The sequence below is a fragment of the Lampetra planeri genome, chromosome 45 (assembly GCF_965212315.1).
Source record: "Lampetra planeri chromosome 45, kcLamPlan1.2.h2, whole genome shotgun sequence".
Taxonomy (NCBI): Eukaryota; Metazoa; Chordata; class Hyperoartia; order Petromyzontiformes; family Petromyzontidae; genus Lampetra; species Lampetra planeri.
In genome coordinates, this window is record NC_136151.1 from 7,508,966 (window position 1) to 7,536,912 (window position 27,947).

Sequence of the window (27,947 nt, forward strand, 5' to 3'; positions counted from 1 at the left end):
TTTCCTTGTTCGTCTCCGCTGTGTGAGCAGCTGCTGCGATAGCTCCTCCGTGAGCCGCGGCGAGCGACTGAGTCCGAGTGAAGCCATGGGCCATGGCGAGCGCGTCTCCCAGTGATTGTGTCGACAGTGAGCTGAGCTGCCCCATCTGCCTGGGCACGTTTGACTGCCCCTCCACGCTGAGCTGCGGACACTCGTTCTGCCTCCGGTGTCTGGACGGTGCCTGGGAGAGAGCGAGCAGCTTCAGCTGCCCGCAGTGCCGAGCGGCCTTCCCTGAGCGACCCCAGCTGAAGAGGAACGTGGCGCTCGCCAACCTGGTGGAGCAGCTCAGAGTTGGAGAGAGGATGGCTGCAGTTGTCTTCTGTGACACCTGTGGTGATGGGGAGACTCCTGCAGTGAAGACCTGTCTCAGGTGTGAGACTTCCTTCTGTGAATCTCACCTGAAACCTCACCTGAATAACCCGAGATTGATGGACCACGTTCTGGTGGCTCCCATTGTGAACCTAGAAGAACGAAGATGTGCGGAGCACGATGCGCATCTCCAATTTTACTGTGAGCAGGATGGGAGCCTGGTCTGTATGGTCTGCACTGTTGCAGGAGACCACGCAGGACACAAGGTCATCACGGTGAAAAAAGCCCAACATGCTAAACAGGTGAGAAATCATTTAATGCTGTAACCCACCGTCCTATAGTGTTACAACAGCTTGTATTTGCATTTTTCTCTTAAAAGTCTATTTTTTATTTATAAGGATTTCTAATTAATTGATGATGATAACGATGGTGATGATGATGAAGTGAATGTTAAGCACTGCACGTTCACCTGCCTCACACAGGAGGAACTGAGGCTCAAGAAGATGGAGAGAGAGAAGAATAAGGGGTCGGCAGTGTCACAGACACAGCAGCTCAAGGACACGTACAAGCACATGCAGGTATAGTTCGAGACGCAGTGACAAGTATGCCAAAAAGGACTCGCACATTGTCGCCTTTTTCCCCCGAACGATGTTTCTAACGGTTTCACCAGAGTGGCTTTTGGCGTGGGAGGGGGACGTCGTGCCCAACATTGAGGGCACAAAAAACCATAAGTGATATGCTTGTAAAGGTTCAGTCGGTCGATTTCCCACTCTCACCGACCTTAAGGGATAGTCTCATGCGATGCTATATGCATCAACCCTACACCTAATTGCAAGAGAAACAACAACAACACCCCCCAATCTGAATGCGACCATCTAAACGCTACCTGATCCTACGGTCTCAAGGCCGTCCATCACAACGGTTTCCTTGCTCTAACAATCAAACGATGTGAATAAGGTATTGACACAATATTTAGAGGTCAACGCGTCAGTCAACGCCACATGCCATCACCACCTCGAGCCTTTAGCTGGTTCGTATCGTTAGTGTAAGTCATGTAATTTCTTGATTATAAGCAACGTACATTATGCAAATGGTAATTACCATTTGAATAACCCAACCGACGACAATGGATACCCATTGTAATTGATATGTATTCATTAACCACCCCCCCCCCCCTTCGCACAAGAAGGGCTCACAAGTGATGTCATCACATCTATCCCTCTATTTAAGGAATGAATAAGTATAACCCGTAAAAACAAAGTTTTTCACTATAAATCCTTTATATGCGTGGCAGCGAACTTAATATAAAGGATTTAAAAATATATTCGCCTGTGGAGGACGCGGGGATCGATCCCGCGACCTTTGCCATGGGAAGCGAGGGCACTACCAACTGCGCTACTCCGCCACGGCCTGTGGAGGGGTTACGCTCTGGGCTCTTATACTATGACGTTCAGCCAAAGCCATGAATGAGTTCTATTTGAATATATGTAAAATAAAATTTTTTTGCCTAAAAGTGTAAAATTTTGGGAATTTTTTTTCACGAACATTAATTGTCTCGCACAGCGAGTCTGTGTGGAAATGTCAGCTCGATTGGATCACGGGAAGTGGGTTAAAAAACGACCGAAAGATTTGCACAGTCGTAAGCAAGCAAGCACGCAAGCAAGCACGCAAGCAAGCGAACTTAATATAAAGGATTTAAAAAGAAGGATTTCTCCACAAATCTGATTGTCGCCTGGTTATGCTAGTTGTAATTACTGTGAAACATAATACTCGGATTGTAAATGTTTTAACCAATTGGCATGTTCTGTTTCCGTGACAAACCTTTGGCTGTGTTGGGTGGTAGCGGATTTAATGACACATTTCTATTTACGCGATCTAACCCAAAAACTATATTATGAATGTTGCTCGCGAAAACGTAGGTGTTAAACAGTTGCACGTTATTTTGCGGCCGACTGAAACGCTTTTCCTTCTGCTATTAGGAAGGCACTGGAGCTAAGTACTTTTAAATCATCTAGATGAGTGGTTTTTAATCTGGGGTGCACACACTCCCTGGAGGTGCGAGCTGCCCTTCGTTGGGGTGCGGGACATGCCACATTTTTTTACAAGGTAAATTATCGAAATACAAAGCCCCTCATGAATGGTTAAAAAATACCAAAATCAAAGAACCTCGCCTGGACAAGGGATACTGGGACACCCTCCTGGAGCCAGTCCTGGGGGTGGTGTTCGCTGGCAAGTGCCTGGTGGCTGGGTGACCCACGTAACCCGGTTGGGTCCAGCCCGATTGGCTACATGGCGCCGACCTGTGGGCCCAGCATTCACAGGACGAAGGGTGAGGGGCGGGTGCGATGCCAGCATGACGGGGAGAGGGTTGGTCTCAAACGGACTGAACCTTGGCAATCGACACTCGCTATTGGGACGTGGAATGTCACATCACTGGGGGAGGAACCAGAGCTGGTGGAGGAGGTGGAAAGGTACCAACGAGATAGAGTCGGTCTCACCTCCACACACAGCATTGGCATTGGAACCAAACTACTTGATCGGGGTGGTGTCTTTCCTATTCTGGAGTAACGCCTGGTGAGTGTGGGGATACTCACATGCCCCCAGCTGGGTGCTCTTCAGTTGGAGTTTGTCCCAGTGGAGGAGAGGGTCGCCTCATTGAGACTTCGGGTCTCATTAAGGACAACTCTAACTGTTGTCTGTGCTTATGAATCAAATAGGAGTTCAGAATATTCGGCTGTCTTGGAGATGGTGGGTGCAGTGCTCGATAGTACTGCCTACCAACACCATTGTCTTACTGGGTGACTTCAATGGTCACTTGGGAAACGATGGAAATACCTGGAGAGGCATGATTGGGAGGAATGCCCCTTCCTGATCTGAACCCGACTGTGAGATGTTATTGTAATTCTGTGCTAATAATGGAATTTCAAGGACAAACACCATGTTCGAACACAAGGATGCTCATAAGTGTACCAGAGAACCTTGGGACGAAGGTGAATAATTGACTTCATAGTTGTATCATCGGACCTAAGGCCATATGATCTGGACACTCGGATGAAGGGAGGGGCAGGGGTGTCAACTGATCACCACCAGGTAGTAAGTGGGATCCGACACTTGGGGCAACGACATGGAAGGCCCAAATGAATAGTGTGGGTTTTCTGGGAACGTCTGGCAGAAGACCCAGTGCAAAGAGATTTCAACTTCCACCTCCGGGAAACTTCTCCTGCACCCCAGCGGAGGTGGTGGAAAATGAGTCCAAGTGGACAATGTTCAGGACCTCGATTGTGGATGCAGCTGCGAAAAGCTGTAGCCTGAAGGCAGTTGATGCCTGTCCTAGCGGGAACCCTTGAATCCACTGGATCCACTGGTGAATACCAGTGGTGAGGGAAGCTTCCAAGTTGAATAAGGAGGCTTTCTGAGCTATGCCCAGAAAAAGGTTTCCCAATTGTAATGAGAGGTACCGGCTTGCCAAGAGGGCAGCAGCTGTTGCAGTCCCTGAAGCAAAAGCCCAGGCATGGGAGGTTCCCATTTTTAAAAAAGGGGACCAGAGGGTCTGCTCCAACTACAGAGGAATCACACTCTTCAGCTTGACAAGTAAAATCTTAATTTAGGAGCTTTCGTGACTGCAGGAATTATTCTTTGGTTCTTTTCGGTTAAGTCACGTCTAAAAATAAAATAATAAATTAAAATAACATATTACGACGTTTCGATTGCAACACAAGCAATCATCATCAGGTATAAAAGAAATAGCAACAAAAATCTAACTAGAAAACTATAGACAGACATACAAGCAGACAGACATCACAACGGCACACAGAGAGAGGACACAAATCGGCACAAAGAGGCTATTTCTTTTATACCTGATGATGATTGCTTGTGTTGCAATCGAAACGTCGTAATATGTTATTTTAATTTATTATTTTATTTTTAGACGTGACTTAACCGAAAAGAACCAAAGAATTGACAAGTAAAGTTTTTGCCTGAGTGCTGGAGATAAGGCTCCAGCCAGGTGGTCGAGCCTCAGATTCAGGAGGAACAATATGGATTCCGTCATGGTCGTAAAACAATGGACCAGCTCGTTTTCCTCTCACAAGGCATCAATTTAGCAATAACCACACATACTTGTGGCAAAACATGCGCACAAACATGGTCTGATAATGTTATAATATATGGCGTTGTCTTTGAAACTGATTGTCCTACACCAGAGACAGCCTTCTTTTGTGACCTTGTCTCACCAGTGTTAGACCAGAGAACACCAAAATGTGAACAGAACTATGCATATAGAATTATCAGAGCATGTTTGTTTGCATGAATGGGTTGTCACAAGAATGTGTGGCTAATACAAACTTGATGCATTATAAAAGGTATCTATTTGGTGTTTGAACATCCTGACACCTGTTTAATTGACAGAAAGGGTCAAAGTTGTTATTATTTTTCATTCTTTTTGATACTGGCAAAAAGGTCCCATAGATACGGTTATACCTAGCCTACTCTAAATGCATTCACATATTAATGAGCCTGTAGCCAGCACTGGCCAATACACGCATCTGACGAGTCAGCTATACCAATAGCCGCCATTTGCCACTAAGTGACAGTGATGACACCAGGGCACCTGTGCCAGGCCAGGTGCACTTTGAGGCCACGTGAAGTGTCGGAGGCTCGCTGACAGGTCTCGGGAAACACCCAGGTGCCATGGGATGGCTGACTGAGATGACTGGTAGATGCACCATCTGTACCCCCTACTGTGCCAACTTGCTATATTTTTGCTGCCCGGCGCTCCACTCATTGTTGTAAGTGTCGCTCCACTGCCCTCCATTGTTGCTGGAGGGCGACCGACTACAACTGCCCAGTAGCATCCTTCGCGAGCCTCCTCAGATATACCCCACCACACACAGTTAACCAAATACAACCTGGAGAACATACGAGTGCATTATGTTCATGACACAGAGAGAGACATTTAGATATCGAGACACAGAAACGTGGAATTACAGATAGACACACAGACACATATAGGTACAGCCAGACACATACAGTAGCATGTGAGTGATTCAACAACTCATGATCATCCCCTTCTGCGTAGGAGTCTCTGCGTGGGATGAAAGCGAGGATCAGCCAAGAGTTTGAGCGGAAGAGGCAGCAGCTGAATAAGGAGGAGAGGGAGGCGCTGGAGCGCGTGGACGAGGAGGGCTGCTCTGTGCTGTCCCGGATCCAGGCGAACATCGCTCTCTATGAGGACAGAGCACGTGGCCTGGAGCTGGAGATCAACGAGCTGCTAGCGGCCCTCGCAGTGAAGGACCCACTCAACTTCCTGCAGGTGATGAGACGTCTCTGCTTCCATAACTTCACGTAACCCAAGTGGAATGTTAAACCAATCCACTTGGGTGTTTATCAATGTGAGAGGAAAATGAAGTACCCAGATAGAAGACATTCCCTTGCTTTAGCAGATCCTCAAATCATGGAAGTAAGGATTGGTTGATTAAGCAGACGTGTGAAACTCCAAAACCCAGCGATCTGCAAAGTTACTCGGGGATTACAGTAAAGAAAATTGGTTTGTGAATCTCCCTGTTTATACTCTTAACTGCTAATCTCTCACGTATATTGGGGTTTCCTTTTAGAATTAATTTCCATACACGTGCAAATTCCTCCTCTTACAGTGGAAATGGCCAAACTTCCCAATACGGAAGTAAAAAAGGGGGTTGAGACCCTGGAAGGCCTTCCTTGATAATTAAGGGCGCCTAAAACTTAGATTCAAACCCATAAACTCGGCAGTAGGAGCTCGGCGCTCTGACCTATGAGCTAGCCAGCCACCACAATATTATTCTTAACTTGATATAACTATAACACGTTGTTGTGTTTCCTTTTCATTCAAAACCTTATTACTGGGCTAGAAAAGTCACGTGATATGGCCCAGTGATAGCATGTTCATCACTCTTTGCAGAGGTTGCAGGGACAACCCTGATTAACACCGCAGGTGTATTAACATATAGAAAACGTGCTGTATATGAAGCAGACTTTTAAAATTAACAAGTGTATGTGATTATGCGCAAGCGTTATATTCGATAAAAACATATACAAATATTCTGATTACTTGAAAATTACTCAATTGGAATCTGCATCGCTCACTGCTCCAAAACACTCGAAAGGACCAGTCTGCAAGAAGAGGCATGAGACGCAGTGAGCCTCTTCTGAGTAAACAAGTGCAATAATAAAAAAAATAGTGCATGCTGAACCAATTCTTTAAACCACAAGAAATTATATTGACGCCCAAAAAGCCTATCCAGTGCAGGGCACCCTATTTAATAGCCAGCTATTGTTATCCCGTATCGTGATGTCAATCGATCCTGACAACAGGAGATGAGTGTGTGGAAGAAGCGGAGGAGATGTTGGTGATAGAGTGAATATTTTTATTGACATGAGTTGCACAATTGTGTCTTTCAGGATTCCAAGTACGAGGAACTCAGGTCAGTACCAGAGAGACGTGGACCCTCATTAGTATGTGTATCTTATGCTGTGTGTAGACTGTAGATAGACCTGGACATCGACTATTCTGCGTATCCTGTGCTGTATGCAGCGAGACTAAGAATATAATTATACTATGTTAGAATCTGTGGGTGGGAGATGGGTAAATATAATTGACGTCATCACCTCACGGGAGATGAACGTTCATGCCAGCACACGGATGGCAAATTACTGAATATGTATGTATGTTGATCTTCTTTCCATTGTATGTAACCAACCGTGCTAATCGTAGGTGCATGGGAAGGACAACAAACTAAACACAAAAATCAGAATAAATGGAAGCACCCTTGTTGCTGCCATCTACCACCCACATCATGACCTCTTCGTGACCTTCTTCAGGCAAGGCCTTTGCTCTCAAGTGCTTCGTCATAAGTGATGGCACATGGACAAGAACCGTCACAATTGGTAATGCAACGGTCATCAATGTATATCAGCCCCTGAAATACGAAATAGCCATCACCACCTCTGCCAGCAACCACTCACCCAGCTATAGATATGGGGTGACTTCAACAGCCACCACACACAACAAGGGGGGTACTCAGGAAATTATGAAGCCGGAGAGTCAAGAAATGCTCATCGTCACAAGACACTTTTCTTTCGTGTGACCCTAAACAACCTGGCACGATTCACTCAGCACGATGGATAAAGAACAAAAACCCCGAATTATGCTTCTGGTCAGCTCCACTCATTGTTTCACAAACAATTATTGGCATTTTTCAGAAGAGCCAACACGGGCCAGCAATCACGATCAGTGGACAACTGATACTAGTCATAACCTCAACACGACGGCCGCATTGAAAGCCAACTGAAGCCCGGGATATGAACAATAAACCGAAGCTGAATTGAATAACCTGCAGCCAAAGCTTGGGAATTTCAATATATTGAAAACAATTATGACATATGCGAGAGGAAAAAATCCTGATAGGGCATCGGAAAAGCTATATGCCATGTTGGCAACCAAAACCAGAGCAATTCTTGAAAGAGTTAATCAGAACAACATCATGGGACCTCCCCTTTGCCAGTCCCAAAATATGATAATATGTTTTTCCCCTTTTTTCTGGCAACAAAACAGGTGTTAAGATGTTAAAACACAAAACTGAAATCCTTTAACAAGGAATCATGTCTGCATTAACCACAATGCTTGTGGTCAGAATGCAACAAAAAAACATACTCTTATGATAAATGCATTGTCCTTGAAACTGATTGGTCCACACCAGAGACAGCTTTCTTTTGAGCCTCGTCTCAAACGGTGTTAGACCAGAGGACGCCTTAACACCTATTTTGTTGTCAGAAAAAATGGGAAAACCCTATTATCTTAATCAGAACTGGTGACCAAGTTAAGGGCACCACACTGCCAGAGTTCCTGAACTTTGCACAAAGAAAACGATGGGAAAACATCACGGCAAACGTGGACTTCACTCACTCCAGCTGTAAAGCCTGGAAGCTCCTAAACCTAGGTGCCTCAAAACAGACAGCACAGACCTCGAAACACTGCAGCAAATCCGGTGCCTTCCTACAAGCTGACCTGCTCAAAGGCACCAATGGACGATCTCATCAAATAAGCTGTCTGGAAACAACTCACCATCTCCATGCGTCAACTACCACATGCAACAGAGCTAACCAGGCCATACACTGCAGCTGAAGTGGAAGCATCCTTCATGACTGCAAAGTCCAACAAGGCACAAGGATATGGATGGCCTTTGTCCTGCATTCCTAAACCTGGGACGATATCGACAACAATGGCTGGCAAACCTCTTCACCGTCATGCACAGGACATGCAAAATCCAAAACAAGGGATGCCAAAGTCATCGCCATTCTGAAAACCCAGAAAGCCTCAAGACTTTCCCTCCAGTTTAACACGTAGGCTTTTGCGACCAATCTCATCCATTCATCCATAAGATGTTTTTTTGGGGTTAGATCCCGTGAATATATAAATGTGTCATTAAAACCCGCCACCACCTGACACAGCAAACTAGTTAGGGTTGCCACGTAAACAGAACATGCCAATCTGTCAATATTTACAATCTGAGAATGACGTTTCACCAGTAATTACAACTAGCTTCTTCAGGCGAAAGCCACATTTGTGGAGAAGTCTAACTGTTTCATTTCTCATATAGAGGCGTAGATATGGTGGCATTTGTGTAAAGAGTGGAGAGGTGTCCATACCTGGGCAGTGTGCTTATGACCAGCTCCAGTTTGACAGCAGAGGTAGCACTCCTAATCAGTCGGGTGGCATTTATATTTTCTTCACCTGCATAACCCTGTGTGGAATCTAACTGGTGTTTCGCTCCATACGAAGCTTCGGGTCTTCTCGGCTACGGTCATGCCCTCCATTTTCTATGCTTGTAAAGCATGGACCCCTTTGATGGAATGCCTGACCCAGTTAGAAACATTCAGGCTGTCCTGACGATGATGCATCCTGGGTATAACCATTCTGGATTATGCGAGGAACTCACAAATCCCTGAAAGATCTGGGCACAGTCCCATCGGTGAACTCCTCCTCAAGGCAAGGCTGCGTTGGCTGGGGCATGTAGGTTGTATGCCCAGCCACCGCATGCCCAAACGGGCGTGGCACAGGATAGAGAAGAGATGGACTAATGTGGTACAGGAGAATATGGAGATGAGTGGTATTAACGGTGTCTGGTTCCAGTGGTGTTAAGATCGGCCTCTGTGCAGGAGAATCATGAGGGACGCTACTCGGCAGTCCAACAACAACGGAGGGCAGAAGATCGGCGCTCACAACAACGAGTAGAACGCCGGTTGTTAAAACACAGCAAGTCGGCACAGTAGAGGACACAGGTGGGGTTATCTGCCAGTTCTCTCAGTCAGTCACCCATGGCACCTGCTAGGTCTGTCCTGCGCCCTTCTGGCAGCGAGTCTATGATACTTCACGTGGCCTCAAAGTGCACCCAGCCTGCACAGGCATCGTGGTGACATCACCACTTAGTGGCCTTGTTATTATGGAGAGACCTTGCCCCGCACTGTTCTGTGTGCTCTGTGTTTAGTGAGCAGAGAGACCTGGGCCTGCATTGTTCTGTGTGCCCTGTGCTGTGTGTAGAGAGACCTGTTCCTGTATTGGTCTGTGTGCCCTGTGTTGTGTGTGTAGAGAGACCTGGGCCTGCATTTTTCTGTGTACCCTGTGTTGTGTGTGTAGAGAAACCTGGGCCTGCATTATTCTGTGTGCCCTGTGTTGTGTGTGTAGAGAGACCTGGGCCTGCATTGTTCTGTGTGCCCTGTGTTGTGGGTGTAGAGAGACCTGGGCCTGCATTGTTCTGTGTTCCCTGTGTTGTGTGTGTAGAGAGACCTGGGCCTGCATTGTTCTGTGTTCCCTGTGTTGTGTGTGTAGAGAGACCTGGGCCTGTATTGTTCTGTGTACCCTGTTTTGTGGGTGTAGAGAGACCTGGGCCTGCATTGTTCTGTGTACCCTGTGTTGTGTGTAGAGAGACCTGGGCCTGCATTGTTCTGTGTGCCCTGTGTTGTGGGTGTAGAGAGACCTGGGCCTGCATTGTTCTGTGTTCCCTGTGTTGTGTGTGTAGAGAGACCTGGGCCTGTATTGTTATGTGTACCCTGTGTTGTGGGTGTAGAGAGACCTGGGCCTGCATTGTTCTGTGTTCCCTGTGTTGTGTGTGTAGAGAGACCTGGGCCTGTATTGTTCTGTGTACCCTGTGTTGTGTGTGTAGAGAGACCTGGGCCTGCATTGTTCTGTGTGCCCTGTGTTGTGTGTGTAGAGAGACCTGGGCCTGCATTGTTCTGTGTACCCTGTGCTGTGTGTAGAGAGACCTGGGCCTGCATTGTTCTGTGTACCCTGTGCTGTGTGTAGAGAGACCTGGGCCTGCATTGTTCTGTGTACCCTGTGTTGTGGGTGTAGAGAGACCTGGGCCTGCATTGTTCTGTGTACCCTGTTTTGTGGGTGTAGAGAGACCTGAGCCTGCATTGTTCTGTGTGCCCTGTGTTGTGTGTGTAGAGAGACCTGGGCCTGCATTGTTCTGTGTGCCCTGTGTTGTGGGTGTAGAGAGACCTGGGCCTGTATTGTTATGTGTACCCTGTGTTGTGTGTGTAGAGAGACCTGGGCCTGCATTGTTCTGTGTGCCCTGTGTTGTGTGTGTAGAGAGACCTGGGCCTGCATTGTTCTGTGTACCCTGTGCTGTGTGTAGAGAGACCTGGGCCTGCATTGTTCTGTGTACCCTGTGCTGTGTGTAGAGAGACCTGGGCCTGCATTGTTCTGTGTACCCTGTGTTGTGGGTGTAGAGAGACCTGGGCCTGCATTGTTCTGTGTACCCTGTTTTGTGGGTGTAGAGAGACCTGAGCCTGCATTGTTCTGTGTGCCCTGTGTTGTGTGTGTAGAGAGACCTGGGCCTGCATTGTTCTGTGTGCCCTGTGTTGTGTGTGTTGAGAGACCTGGGCCTGTATTGTTATGTGTACCCTGTGTTGTGGGTGTAGAGAGACCTGGGCCTGCATTGTTCTGTGTTCCCTGTGTTGTGTGTGTAGAGAGACCTGGGCATGCATTGTTCTGTGTACCCTGTGCTGTGTGTGTAGAGAGACCTGGGCCTGCATTGTTCTGTGTGCCCTGTGTTGTGTGTAGAGAGACCTGGGCCTGCATTGTTCTGTGTACCCTGCGTTGTGTGTAGAGAGACCTGGGCCTGCATTGTTCTGTGTGCCCTGTGTTGTGTGTAGAGAGACATGGGCCTGCATTGTTCTGTGTGCCCTGTGTTGTGTGCAGAAAGACCTGGGCCTGCATTGTTCTGTGTGCCCTGTGTTGTGTGTAGAGATACCTGGGCCTGCATTGTTCTGTGTGCCCTGTGTTGTGTGCAGAAAGACCTGAGCCTGCATTGTTCTGTGTGCCCTGTGTTGTGTGTAGAGAGACATGGGCCTGCATTGTTCTGTGTGCCCTGTGTTGTGTGCAGAAAGACCTGGGCCTGCATTGTTCTGTGTGCCCTGTGTTGTGTGTAGAGATACCTGGGCCTGCATTGTTCTGTGTGCCCTGTGTTGTGTGCAGAAAGACCTGGGCCTGCATTGTTCTGTGTGCCCTGTGTTGTGTGCAGAGAGACCTGGGCCTGCATTGTTCTGTGTGCCCTGTGTTGTGTGTAGAGAGACCTGGGCCTGCATTGTTCTGTGTGCCCTGTGTTGTGGGTGTAGAGAGACCTGGGCCTGCATTGTTCTGTGTGCCCTGTGTTGTGGGTGCAGAAACTCTGTATCTCAGGAGACTCAAGATGACCCTGCTCCCACATTCACCCAGCCGGAGCTCACAAAGGTCATCTCAGCAGGAGGAGTCGAGATGAGACTCCTGGCTCTCCTGTGTAAGTATATACATTCATATGTAGCTCAAACACACAGATGTGTAAATCACTATAACATGAGCTCTATTAATACGACACGTGGGTATGATTGAGGATGCTGTTGAAATTCTTCATGTATGAATTCATTACACGCACACACACACGCTATGGCTAAGATTATTCAGATTCATTATTCGTAATTGAGGCTGCAAGATCCAAACTCGCACACCATGATGATCCTTAGAGTTCAGTGTTATTGTCTGAAGCTCTCAGACCTCAAAGCACCTTTAAGATTCCGTATTAATATTCGTAGGTTTATCAGACAGTCAGCCAAAGGCTTAACCTTGGTTGATCTTGTACAACACTACACGGACAAAATGTAAATTACTATACAACGTGTATCAGTATACATTAATATATAGCACACACATACAGACGAGTGTAAATCACTATTAAATGAGCTCTATTAACACTACACGTGTGTACGATTGAGTGAGGATGCTGTTGCTATTCTGCGTGAGTGTTTGACACACACACACACACGCTATGGCTGATATTATTAGGATTCATTATTAGTGCTTGAGGCAGGGCTGTAACACTGAACCCTGAGGATTCTTAGGGTTCAGTGTTACAGCCTGACGCTCTCAGAATCAAAGGCAACTTTAGGTTTAATTATACAGCCAGACCAAGGCATAAGCTGAGTTGCCCGTGCAAATCACTACACAGGCAACAAGTTAATTACAAAAGAACACGAATCAACATATACCAATACGTTGGTATAGATAGAGATCCCTTGCATGGCCTTAACAGACTGTTGGAGCAAGTGCTGTTAGCGAGTTCCTATGAAGGGTGGGTGGCCAGCACCACGCCCGACCGCCTTTGTCTCCCCAGTGGCGATGTTTATACACAGCAGTCATCACTACACTATCACACACACACAGTGTACATCACTACACTATCACACACACACAGTGTACATCACTACACTATCACACACACACAGTGTACATCACTACACTATCACACACACACAGTGTACATCACTACACTATCACACACACACAGTGTACATCACAACACTATCACACACACACGAGTTTACATCACTACACTATCACACACACACAGTGTACATCACTACACTATCACACACACACAGTGTACATCACTACACTATCACACACACACGAGTGTACATCACTACACTATCACACACTCACACGAGTGTGCATCACTACACTATCACACACACACACACACACGAGTGTACATCACTACACTATCACACACACACGAGTGTACATCACTACACTATCACACACACACACACACACACGAGTGTACATCACTACACTATCACACACACGAGTGTACATCACTACACCACACACACGAGTGTACATCACTACACTATCACACACACACACGAGGGTACATCACTACACTATCTCACACACAGTGTACATCACTACACTATCACACACACACGAGTGTACATCACTACACTATCACACACACACGAGTGTACATCACTACACTATCACACACACACGAGTGTACATCACTACACTATCACACACACACGAGTGTACATCACTACACTATCACACACACACGAGTGTACATCACTACACTATCACACACACACGAGTGTACATCACTACACTATCACACACACACGAGTGTACATCACTACACTATCACACACACACGAGTGTACATCACTACACTATCTCACACACACGAGTGTACATCACTACACTATCACACACACACAGTGTACATCACTACACTATCACACACACACGAGTGTACATCACTACACTATCTCACACACACACAGTGTACATCACTACACTATCACACACACACGAGTGTACATCACTACACCATCACATACACACAGTGTACATCACTACACTATCACATACACACTCGAGTGTACATCACCACACTATCACACACACACACACACACGAGTGTACATCACTACACTATCACACACACGAGTGTACATCACTACACTATCACATACACTAGTGTACATCACTACACTATCACACACACGAGTGTACATCACTACACTATCACACACACACACACACGAGTGTACATCACTACACTAACACACACACACACGCACACGAGTGTACATCACTACACTATCACACACACACACGAGTGTACATCACTACACTATCACACACACACACGAGTGTACATCACTACACTATCACACACACGAGTGTACATCACTACACTATCACACACACACACACACGAGTGTACATCACTACACTATCACACACACACGAGTGTACATCTCTACACTATCACACACACACACGAGTTTACATCACTACACTATCACACACACACGAGTGTACATCACTACACTATCACACACACACACGAGTGTACATCACTACACTATCACACACACACACGAGTGTACATCACTACACTATCACACACACGAGTGTACATCACTACACTATCACACACACACGAGTGTACATCACTACACTATCACACACACACGAGTGTACATCTCTACACTATCACACACACACACGAGTTTACATCACTACACTATCACACACACACACACACGAGTGTACATCACTACACTATCACACACACACACACACAGAGTGTACATCACTACACTAACACACACACACGAGTGTACATCACTACACTATCACACACTCACACGAGTTTACATCACTACACTATCACACACACACACGAGTGTACATCACTACACTATCACACACACACACGAGTGTACATCACTACACTATCACACACACAGTGTACATCACTACACTACCACACACACACGAGTTTACATCACTACACTATCACACACACACACGAGTTTACATCACTACACTATCACACACACACACACGAGTGTACATCACTACACTATCACACACACACACACGAGTGTACATCACTACACTATCACACACACACACGAGTGTACATCACTACACTATCACACACACACGAGTGTACATCACTACACTATCACACACACGAGTGTACATCACTACACTATCACACACACGATTGTACATCACTACACTATCACACACACACACACACGATTGTACATCACTACACTATCACACACACACACACGATTGTACATCACTACACTATCACACACACACACACACGAGTGTACATCACAACACTATCACAAACACACAGTGTACATCACTACACTATCACACACACGAGTGTACATCACTACACTATCACACACACGAGTGTACATCACTACACTATCACACACACACACACACGAGTGTACATCACTACACTATCACACACACACACGAGTGTACATCACTACACTATCACTACACTATCACACACACGAGTGTACATCACTACACTATCACACACACACACGAGTGTACATCACTACACTATCACACACACACACGAGTGTACATCACTACACCATCACACACACACGAGTGTACATCACTACACTATGACACACACACACACACGAGTGTACATCACTACACTATCACACACACACACGAGTGCACATCACTACACTATCACACACACACACGAGTGTACATCACTACACTATCACACACACACACGAGTGTACATCACAACACTATCACACACACACACACGAGTGTACATCACTACACCATCACACACACACGAGTGTACATCACTACACTATGACACACACACACGAGTGCACATCACTACACTATCACACACACACACGAGTTTACATCACTACACTATCACACACACACACACACGAGTGTACATCACTACACTATCACACACACACACACAGAGTGTACATCACTACACTAACACACACACACGAGTGTACATCACTACACTATCACACACTCACACGAGTTTACATCACTACACTATCACACACACACACGAGTGTACATCACTACACTATCACACACACACACGAGTGTACATCACTACACTATCACACACACAGTGTACATCACTACACTACCACACACACACGAGTTTACATCACTACACTATCACACACACACACGAGTTTACATCACTACACTATCACACACACACACACGAGTGTACATCACTACACTATCACACACACACACACGAGTGTACATCACTACACTATCACACACACACACGAGTGTACATCACTACACTATCACACACACACACACGAGTGTACATCACTACACTATCACACACACGAGTGTACATCACTACACTATCACACACACGATTGTACATCACTACACTATCACACACACACACACACGATTGTACATCACTACACTATCACACACACACACACGATTGTACATCACTACACTATCACACACACACACACACGAGTGTACATCACAACACTATCACAAACACACAGTGTACATCACTACACTATCACACACACGAGTGTACATCACTACACTATCACACACACGAGTGTACATCACTACACTATCACACACACACACACACGAGTGTACATCACTACACTATCACACACACACACGAGTGTACATCACTACACTATCACTACACTATCACACACACGAGTGTACATCACTACACTATCACACACACACACGAGTGTACATCACTACACTATCACACACACACACGAGTGTACATCACTACACCATCACACACACACGAGTGTACATCACTACACTATGACACACACACACACACGAGTGTACATCACTACACTATCACACACACACACGAGTGCACATCACTACACTATCACACACACACACGAGTGTACATCACTACACCATCACACACACACGAGTGTACATCACTACACTATGACACACACACACACACGAGTGTACATCACTACACTATCACACACACACACGAGTGCACATCACTACACTATCACACACACACACGAGTGTACATCACTACACTATCACACACACACACGAGTGTACATCACTACACTATCACACACACACGAGTGTACATCACTACACTATCACACACACACAGTGTACATTACTACACTATCACACAGACACACACAGTGTACATCACTACACTATCACACACACACACACACACGAGTGTACATCACTACACTATCACACACACGAGTGTACATCACTACACCACACACACGAGTGTACATCACTACACTATCACACACACACACGAGGGTACATCACTACACTATCTCACACACAGTGTACATCACTACACTATCACGCACACACGAGTGTACATCACTACACTATCACACACACACGAGTGTACATCACTACACTATCACACACACACGAGTGTACATCACTACACTATCACACACACACGAGTGTACATCACTACACTATCACACACACACGAGTGTACATCACTACACTATCACACACACACGAGTGTACATCACTACACTATCACACACACACGAGTGTACATCACTACACTATCACACACACACGAGTGTACATCACTACACTATCTCACACACACGAGTGTACATCACTACACTATCACACACACACAGTGTACATCACTACACTATCACACACACACGAGTGTACATCACTACACTATCTCACACACACACAGTGTACATCACTACACTATCACACACACACGAGTGTACATCACTACACCATCACATACACACAGTGTACATCACTACACTATCACATACACACTCGAGTGTACATCACCACACTATCACACACACACACACACACGAGTGTACATCACTACACTATCACACACACGAGTGTACATCACTACACTATCACACACACGAGTGTACATCACTACACTATCACACACACGAGTGTACATCACTACACTATCACACACACACACACGAGTGTACATCACTACACTAACACACACACACACGCACACGAGTGTACATCACTACACTATCACACACACACACGAGTGTACATCACTACACTATCACACACACACACGAGTGTACATCACTACACTATCACACACACGAGTGTACATCACTACACTATCACACACACACACACACGAGTGTACATCACTACACTATCACACACACACGAGTGTACATCTCTACACTATCACACACACACACGAGTTTACATCACTACACTATCACACACACACACACGAGTGTACATCACTACACTATCACACACACACACACAGAGTGTACATCACTACACTAACACACACACACGAGTGTACATCACTACACTATCACACACTCACACGAGTTTACATCACTACACTATCACACACACACACGAGTGTACATCACTACACTATCACACACACACACGAGTGTACATCACTACACTATCACACACACAGTGTACATCACTACACTACCACACACACACGAGTTTACATCACTACACTATCACACACACACACACGAGTGTACATCACTACACTATCACACACACACACGAGTGTACATCACTACACTATCACACACACACACACGAGTGTACATCACTACACTATCACACACACGAGTGTACATCACTACACTATCACACACACGATTGTACATCACTACACTATCACACACACACACACGATTGTACATCACTACACTATCACACACACACACACACGAGTGTACATCACAACACTATCACAAACACACAGTGTACATCACTACACTATCACACACACGAGTGTACATCACTACACTATCACACACACGAGTGTACATCACTACACTATCACACACACACACACACGAGTGTACATCACTACACTATCACACACACACACGAGTGTACATCACTACACTATCACTACACTATCACACACACGAGTGTACATCACTACACTATCACACACACACACGAGTGTACATCACTACACTATCACACACACACACGAGTGTACATCACTACACCATCACACACACACGAGTGTACATCACTACACTATGACACACACACACACGAGTGTACATCACTACACTATCACACACACGAGTGTACATCACTACACTATCACACACACACACGAGTGTACATCACTACACCATCACACACACACGAGTGTACATCACTACACTATGACACACACACACACGAGTGTACATCACTACACTATCACACACACACACACGAGTGTACATCACTACACTATCACACACACACGAGTGTACATCACTACACTATCACACACACACGAGTGTACATCACTACACTATCACACACACACACGAGTGTACATCACTACACTATCACACACACAGAGTGTACATCACTACACTATCACACACACGAGTGTACATCACTACACTATCACACACACGATTGTACATCACAACACTATCACACACACACACACACGAGTGCACATCACTACACTATCACACACACACACGAGTGCACATCACTACACTATGACACACACACACACGAGTGTACATCACTACACCATCACACACACACGAGTGTACATCACTACACTATGACACACACACACGAGTGCACATCACTACACTATCACACACACACGAGTGTACATCACTACACTATCACACACACACAGTGTACATTACTACACTATCACACAGACACACACAGTGTACATCACTACACTATCACACAGACACACACACGAGTGTACATCACTACACTATCAAACACACACACAGTGTACATCACTACACTATCACACACACACACGAGTATACATCACTACACTATCACACACACACAGTGTACATTACTACACTATCACACAGACACACACAGTGTACATCACTACACTATCACACAGACACACACACGAGTGTACATCACTACACTATCACACACACACACAGTGTACATCACTACACTATCACACACACACACGAGTGTACATCACTACACTATCACACACACACACGAGTGTACATCACTACACTATCACACACACACACACACACGAGTGTACATCACTACACTATCACACACACACACGAGTGTACATCACTACACTATCACACACACACAGAGTGTACATCACTACACTATCACACACACGAGTGTACATCACTACACTATCACACACACACACGAGTGTACATCACTACACTATCACACACACACACACACACGAGTGTACATCACTACACTATCACACACACACACGAGTGTACATCACTACACTATCACACACACGAGTGTACATCACTACACTATCACACACACACACGAGTGTACATCACTACACTATCACACACACACGAGTGTACATCACTACACTATCACACACACACACACGAGTGTACATCACTACACTATCACACACACACACAGAGTGTACATCACTACACTATCACACACACAGTGTACATCACTACACTACCACACACACACGAGTTTACATCACTACACTATCACACACACACACGAGTTTACATCACTACACTATCACACACACACACACGAGTGTACATCACTACACTATCACACACACACACACGAGTGTACATCACTACACTATCACACACACACACGAGTGTACATCACTACACTATCACACACACGATTGTACATCACTACACTATCACACACACACACACACGATTGTACATCACTACACTATCACACACACACACACGATTGTACATCACTACACTATCACACACACACACACACGAGTGTACATCACAACACTATCACAAACACACAGTGTACATCACTACACTATCACACACACGAGTGTACATCACTACACTATCACACACACACACACACGAGTGTACATCACTACACTATCACACACACACACGAGTGTACATCACTACACTATCACTACACTATCACACACACGAGTGTACATCACTACACTATCACACACACACACGAGTGTACATCACTACACTATCACACACACACGAGTGTACATCACTACACTATCACACACACACGAGTGTACATCACTACACTATGACACACACACACACGAGTGTACATCACTACACTATCACACACACACACACGAGTGCACATCACTACACTATCACACACACACACGAGTGTACATCACTACACTATCACACACACACACGAGTGTACATCACTACACTATCACACACACACGAGTGTACATCACTACACTAACACACACACACGAGTGTACATCACTACACTATCACACACACACGAGTGTACATCACTACACTATCACACACACACGAGAGTACATCACTACACTATCACACACACACACGAGTGTACATCACTACACTATCACACACACACACACGAATGTACATCACTACACTATCACACACACACACGATTGTACATCACTACACTATCACACACACACACACGAGTGTACATCACTACACTATCACACACACACGAGTGTACATCACTACACTATCACACACAAACACGAGTGTACATCACTACACTATCACACACACGAGTGTACATCACTACACTATCACACACACACACGAGTGTACATCACTACACCATCACACACACACACGAGTGTACATCACTACACCATCACACACACGAGTGTACATCACTACACTATCACACACACACGAGTGTACATCACTACACCATCACACACACACACGAGTGTACATCACTACACTATCACACACACAAGTGTACATCACTACACTATCACACACACACACACGAGTGTACATCACTACACTATCACACACACACACGAGTGTACATCACTACACTATCACACACACACACGAGTGTACATCACTACACTATCACACACACACACGAGTGTACATCACTACACTATCACACACACACGAGTGTACATCACTACACCATCACACACACACACGAGTGTACATCACTACACTATCACACACACACACGAGTGTACATCACTACACTATCACACACGCGAGTGTACATCACTACACCATCACACACACACACGAGTGTACATCACTACACTATCACACACACACACACACGAGTGTACATCACTACACTATCACACACACACACACACACGAGTGTTCATCACTACACCATCACACACACGAGTGTTCATCACTACACTATCACACACACGAGTGTACATCACTACACTATCACACACACACACACGAGTGTACATCACTACACTATCACACACACACACACACACGAGTGTACATCACTACACTATCACACACACACACGAGTGTACATCACTACACTATCACACACACACACGAGTGTACATCACTACACCATCACACACACACACACGAGTGTACATCACTACACTATCACACACACACGAGTGTACATCACTACACTATCACACACACACGAGTGTACATCACTACACTATCACACACACACGAGTGTACATCACTACACCATCACACACACACACGAGTGTACATCACTACACTATCACACACACAAGTGTACATCACTACACTATCACACACACACACGAGTGTACATCACTACACTATCACACACACACACACGAGTGTACATCACTACACCATCACACACACACACACACGCGAGTGTACATCACTACACCATCACACACACACACGAGTGTTCATCACTACACCATCACACACACGAGTGTTCATCACTACACTATCACACACACACACGAGTGTACATCACTACACCATCACACACACACACGCGAGTGTACATCACTACACCATCACACACACACACGAGTGTACATCACTACACTATCACACACACGAGTGTACATCACTACACTATCACACACACGAGTGTACATCACTACACTATCACACACACACACGAGTGTACATCACTACACTATCACACACACACACACGAGTGTACATCACTACACTATCACACACACACACACACGAGTGTACATCACTACACTATCACACACACACACACGAGTGTTCATCACTACACCATCACACACACGAGTGTTCATCACTACACCATCACACACACGAGTGAACATCACTACACTATCACACACACACGAGTGTACATCACTACACTATCACACACACACACGAGTGTTCATCACTACACCATCACACACACGAGTGTACATCACTACACTATCACACACACGAGTGTACATCACTACACTATCACACACACGAGTGTACATCACTACACTATCACACACACACACACGAGTGTACATCACTACACTATCACACACACACACGAGTGTACATCACTACACTATCACACACACACACGAGTGTACATCACTACACTATCACACACACACACACGAGTGTACATCACTACACTATCACACACACACGAGTGTACATCACTACACTATCACACACACGAGTGTACATCACTACACTATCACACACATACACACGAGTGTACATCACTACACTATCACACACACGAGTGTACATCACTACACTATCACACACACACGAGTGTACATCACTACACTATCACACACACACGAGTGTACATCACTACACTATCACACACACGAGTGTACATCACTACACTATCACACACACACACGAGTGTACATCACTACACTATCACACACACACACGAGTGTACATCACTACACTATCACACACACACACGAGTGTACATCACTACACTATCACACACACACACACGAGTGTACATCACTACACTATCACACACACACGAGTGTACATCACTACACTATCACACACATACACACGAGTGTACATCACTACACTATCACACACACACGAGTGTACATCACTACACTATCACACACACACACGAGTGTACATCACTACACTATCACACACACACACGAGTGTACATCACTACACTATCACACACACACACGAGTGTACATCACTACACTATCACACACACACACGAGTGTACATCACTACACTATCACACACACACACGAGTGTACATCACTACACTATCACACACACACACGAGTGTACATCACTACACTATCACACACACACACACGAGTGTACATCACTACACTATCACACACACACACGAGTGTACATCACTACACTATCACACACACACACGAGTGTACATCACTACACTATCACACACACGAGTGTACATCACTACACTATCACACACACGAGTGTACATCACTACACTACCACACACACACAGTGTACATCACTACACTATCACACACACACAAGTGTACATCACTACACTATCACACACACACACACGAGTGTACATCACTACACTATCACACACACGAGTGTACATCACTACACTATCACACACACGAGTGTACATCACTACACTATCACACACACACGAGTGTACATCACTACACCATCTCACACACACACGAGTGTACATCACTACACCATCACACACAAACGAGTGTACATCACTACACTATCACACACACACACACGAGTGTACATCACTACACTATCACACACACACACACACACAGATTGTACATCACTACACTAACACACACACGAGTGTACATCAGTACACTATCATACACACACACGAGTGTACATCACTACACTATCACACACACACACACGAGTGTACATCACTACACTATCACACACACGAGTGTACATCACTACACTATCACACACACACACACACGAGTGTACATCACTACACTATCACACACACACACACGAGTGTACATCACTACACTATCACACACACACACGAGTGTACATCACTACACTATCACACACACGAGTGTAAATCACTACACTATCACACACACGAGTGTACATCACTACACTATCACACACACACGAGTGTACATCACTACACTATCACACACACACGAGTGTACATCACTACACTATCACACACACACGAGTGTACATCACTACACTATCACACACACACGAGTGTACATCACTACACTATCACACACACACGAGTGTACATCACTACACTATCACACACACAGTGTACATCACTACACTATCACACACACACACAGAGTGTACATCACTACACTATCACACACACACGGGTGTACATCACTACACTATCACACACACACGGGTGTACATCACTGCACTATCACACACACACGAGTGTACATCACTACACTATCACACACACACACACGAGTGTACATCACTACACTATCACACACACACGAGTGTACATCACTACACTATCACACACACGAGTGTACATCACTACACTATCACACACACACACGAGTGTACATCACTACACTATCACACACACACACACGAGTGTACATCACTACACTATCACACACACACACGAGTGTACATCACTACACTATCACACACACACACAGTGTACATCACTACACTATCACACACACACGGGTGTACATCACTACACTATCACACACACACACGAGTGTACATCACTACACTATCACACACACACACACGAGTGTACATCACTACACTATCACACACACACACGAGTGTACATCACTACACTATCACACACACACACAGTGTACATCACTACACTATCACACACACACACACGAGTGTTCATCACTACACTATCACACACACGAGTGTACATCACTACACTATAACACACACACACACGAGTGTACATCACTACACTATCACACACACACACAGTGTACATCACTACACTATCACACACACACACGAGTGTACATCACTACACTATCACACACACACACGAGTGTACATCACTACACTATCACACACACGAGTGTACATCACTACACTACCACACACACGAGTGTACATCACTACACTACCACACACACACACACGAGTTTACATCACTACACTATCACACACACACACACGAGTGTACATCACTACACTATCACACACACATAGTGTACATCACTACACTATCACACACACACACACGAGTGTACATCACTACACTATCACACACACACGAGTTTACATCACTACACTATCACACACACACACACGAGTGTACATCACTACACTATCACACACACGAGTGTACATCACTACACTATAACACACACACACACGAGTGTACATCACTACACTATCACACACACACACGAGTGTACATCACTACACTATCACACCCACCTCTTGTGCCGTGTCGGCCTTCACAGGTGCTCACCAACACCACTTGCCCCTACAGTCTGTGAAAGGTGACACACAGTAGATGGTTGTGTTTGTTGTACACACACAGAGACGCTGCGGCGGTGTTGATATCCACGCTGCTGCTGTGATCCACTGCCTCCCACGGGCACTTCCGCACAGTGGGGCTGAACGATGAATCGATTCCAAATCGAAGTCGCAATTTGAAACAATGCGATTAGCAAATCGCAAAGACTGCGATTTTTGAAAAGTCCTATTACTGTACTTTCTTATGGAATGTTTTATTTTTTATTATTAGAACTTTATTGATTTAACTTAACAATTAATTCTAGATTTGAAGCTTTCGTGACTGCAAGGATTCATACTCTTAGGTTGATTCGGTAAAGTCACGTAGGTAAAAATAAATAAATATTATAATAAAAGAAAATAACTCAATTAAATCACGATGTTTCGGAGGCAACACAAGTCTCCGTCTTCAGGTGGGAGCGTCACAGCTAGATTTACTGTATCACTTTATTTTACTATTATTACCTACGTGACTTTACCGAAAAAACGTAACAATTGTTCTATGTTTGATCGTTCTATTTCAAGAAATCTTTTTTTAACAAATACATGTTGAAAGCCTTGCATTAGAATATATAGAGCAGTTCACATTGTGATGCTATCATCAAATGTTTTACATCTACTACACAGTGAATATTGAACTGAAGCTCGACTTTTAAAAATGTAGATGACGGGGCAGACAAACGCACCGCTGTACTGTACTTCTGTGCTCTCGCCAGCTGCGCCACCTGCATTCGCCAACGCGCGGTGACCGGCGTGGTGAAGTATGGTCAAATGTCCCCCGCGACCCGCACGGCGTAGGGAGGCCCTCATCCAGCAGTGGATTTACAAAGTGCCGTTACATGTCATCACACCGATAGCGACGCATTACAACGTTGTATAACAATGCTCATTATGAATTGCTCTACTGTAGTGTACGTGCGTGGTAGTGCACGAGTGCTGTTGTTATAGTGGTGCTGTTGTTACACGGCTACTGTGATTATCGTGACTGCAGACGGACGCTCACCGACTGTGGACACAAACTCGGCCCAGAACAAACTCCAGATTTCCTCGGACCTCAGGACGGTGACGTGGACCGATGTCTCCCAGGGTCGCCCCGATCACCCGCACCGCTTTGATGACTGGCCACAAGCCCTGTGCTCCGAGAGCTTCTCGTCGGGTCAGCACTACTGGGAGGTGGACGTGGGGGGTGCGGCGTACTGTCAGGTTGGAGTCGCGTACGGGACGATCGCACGGAAAGGGTATGGTGACGAGTGCGAGCTGGGATACAACGACTCATCCTGGGTTTTATATAAAGATAGCAACAGCTGCTCAGTGTGGCATGGTGATGTCTGGACCTCAGTGCCGGTGAGGGATCCTCCCCGGAGAGTCGGGTGTCACCTGCACTGGGAGGCGGGGCTGCTGTCGTTCTACCGCGCCGACTCAATGGAGCTGCTGCACTCCGTCCACCACTCGTTTAGTCAACCGCTCTACCCCGCACTGCGTGTGGGTGATGGTAACTCAGTGAGGATTCTGGATCTGAGTCGTGCGTGCTGAGAGCACGGAGTGTGAGCAGCGCAGAGAAACGGGCACAACGCACAGACTCGCGCACACAAAGACACAGATCCCCCATGCAGCCTTCACAGGCTGTTGGGGCAAGTGCTGTTAGCGAGCACCTATGGGGCCGTCCATAAATGACGTCACGCACCTGGGGGGGG

At 45.7% G+C, this 27,947-nt stretch overlaps 1 protein-coding gene across 1 annotated transcript; it reads left to right on the plus strand.

The window, feature by feature from the left end:
• Positions 1 to 21: 21 nt before the first annotated feature.
• LOC144733090 (E3 ubiquitin/ISG15 ligase TRIM25-like) lies at positions 22 to 27,942 on the plus strand. Its single transcript, XM_078614826.1, has 6 exons — positions 22 to 650; positions 831 to 926; positions 5,426 to 5,659; positions 6,784 to 6,806; positions 12,049 to 12,161; positions 27,245 to 27,942. Exons 1-6 carry the CDS (start codon positions 93 to 95, stop codon positions 27,784 to 27,786), a joined length of 1,566 nt encoding a protein of 521 aa, XP_078470952.1. The 5' UTR covers positions 22 to 92; the 3' UTR covers positions 27,787 to 27,942.
• The last annotated feature ends 5 nt before the right edge of the window (positions 27,943 to 27,947 follow it).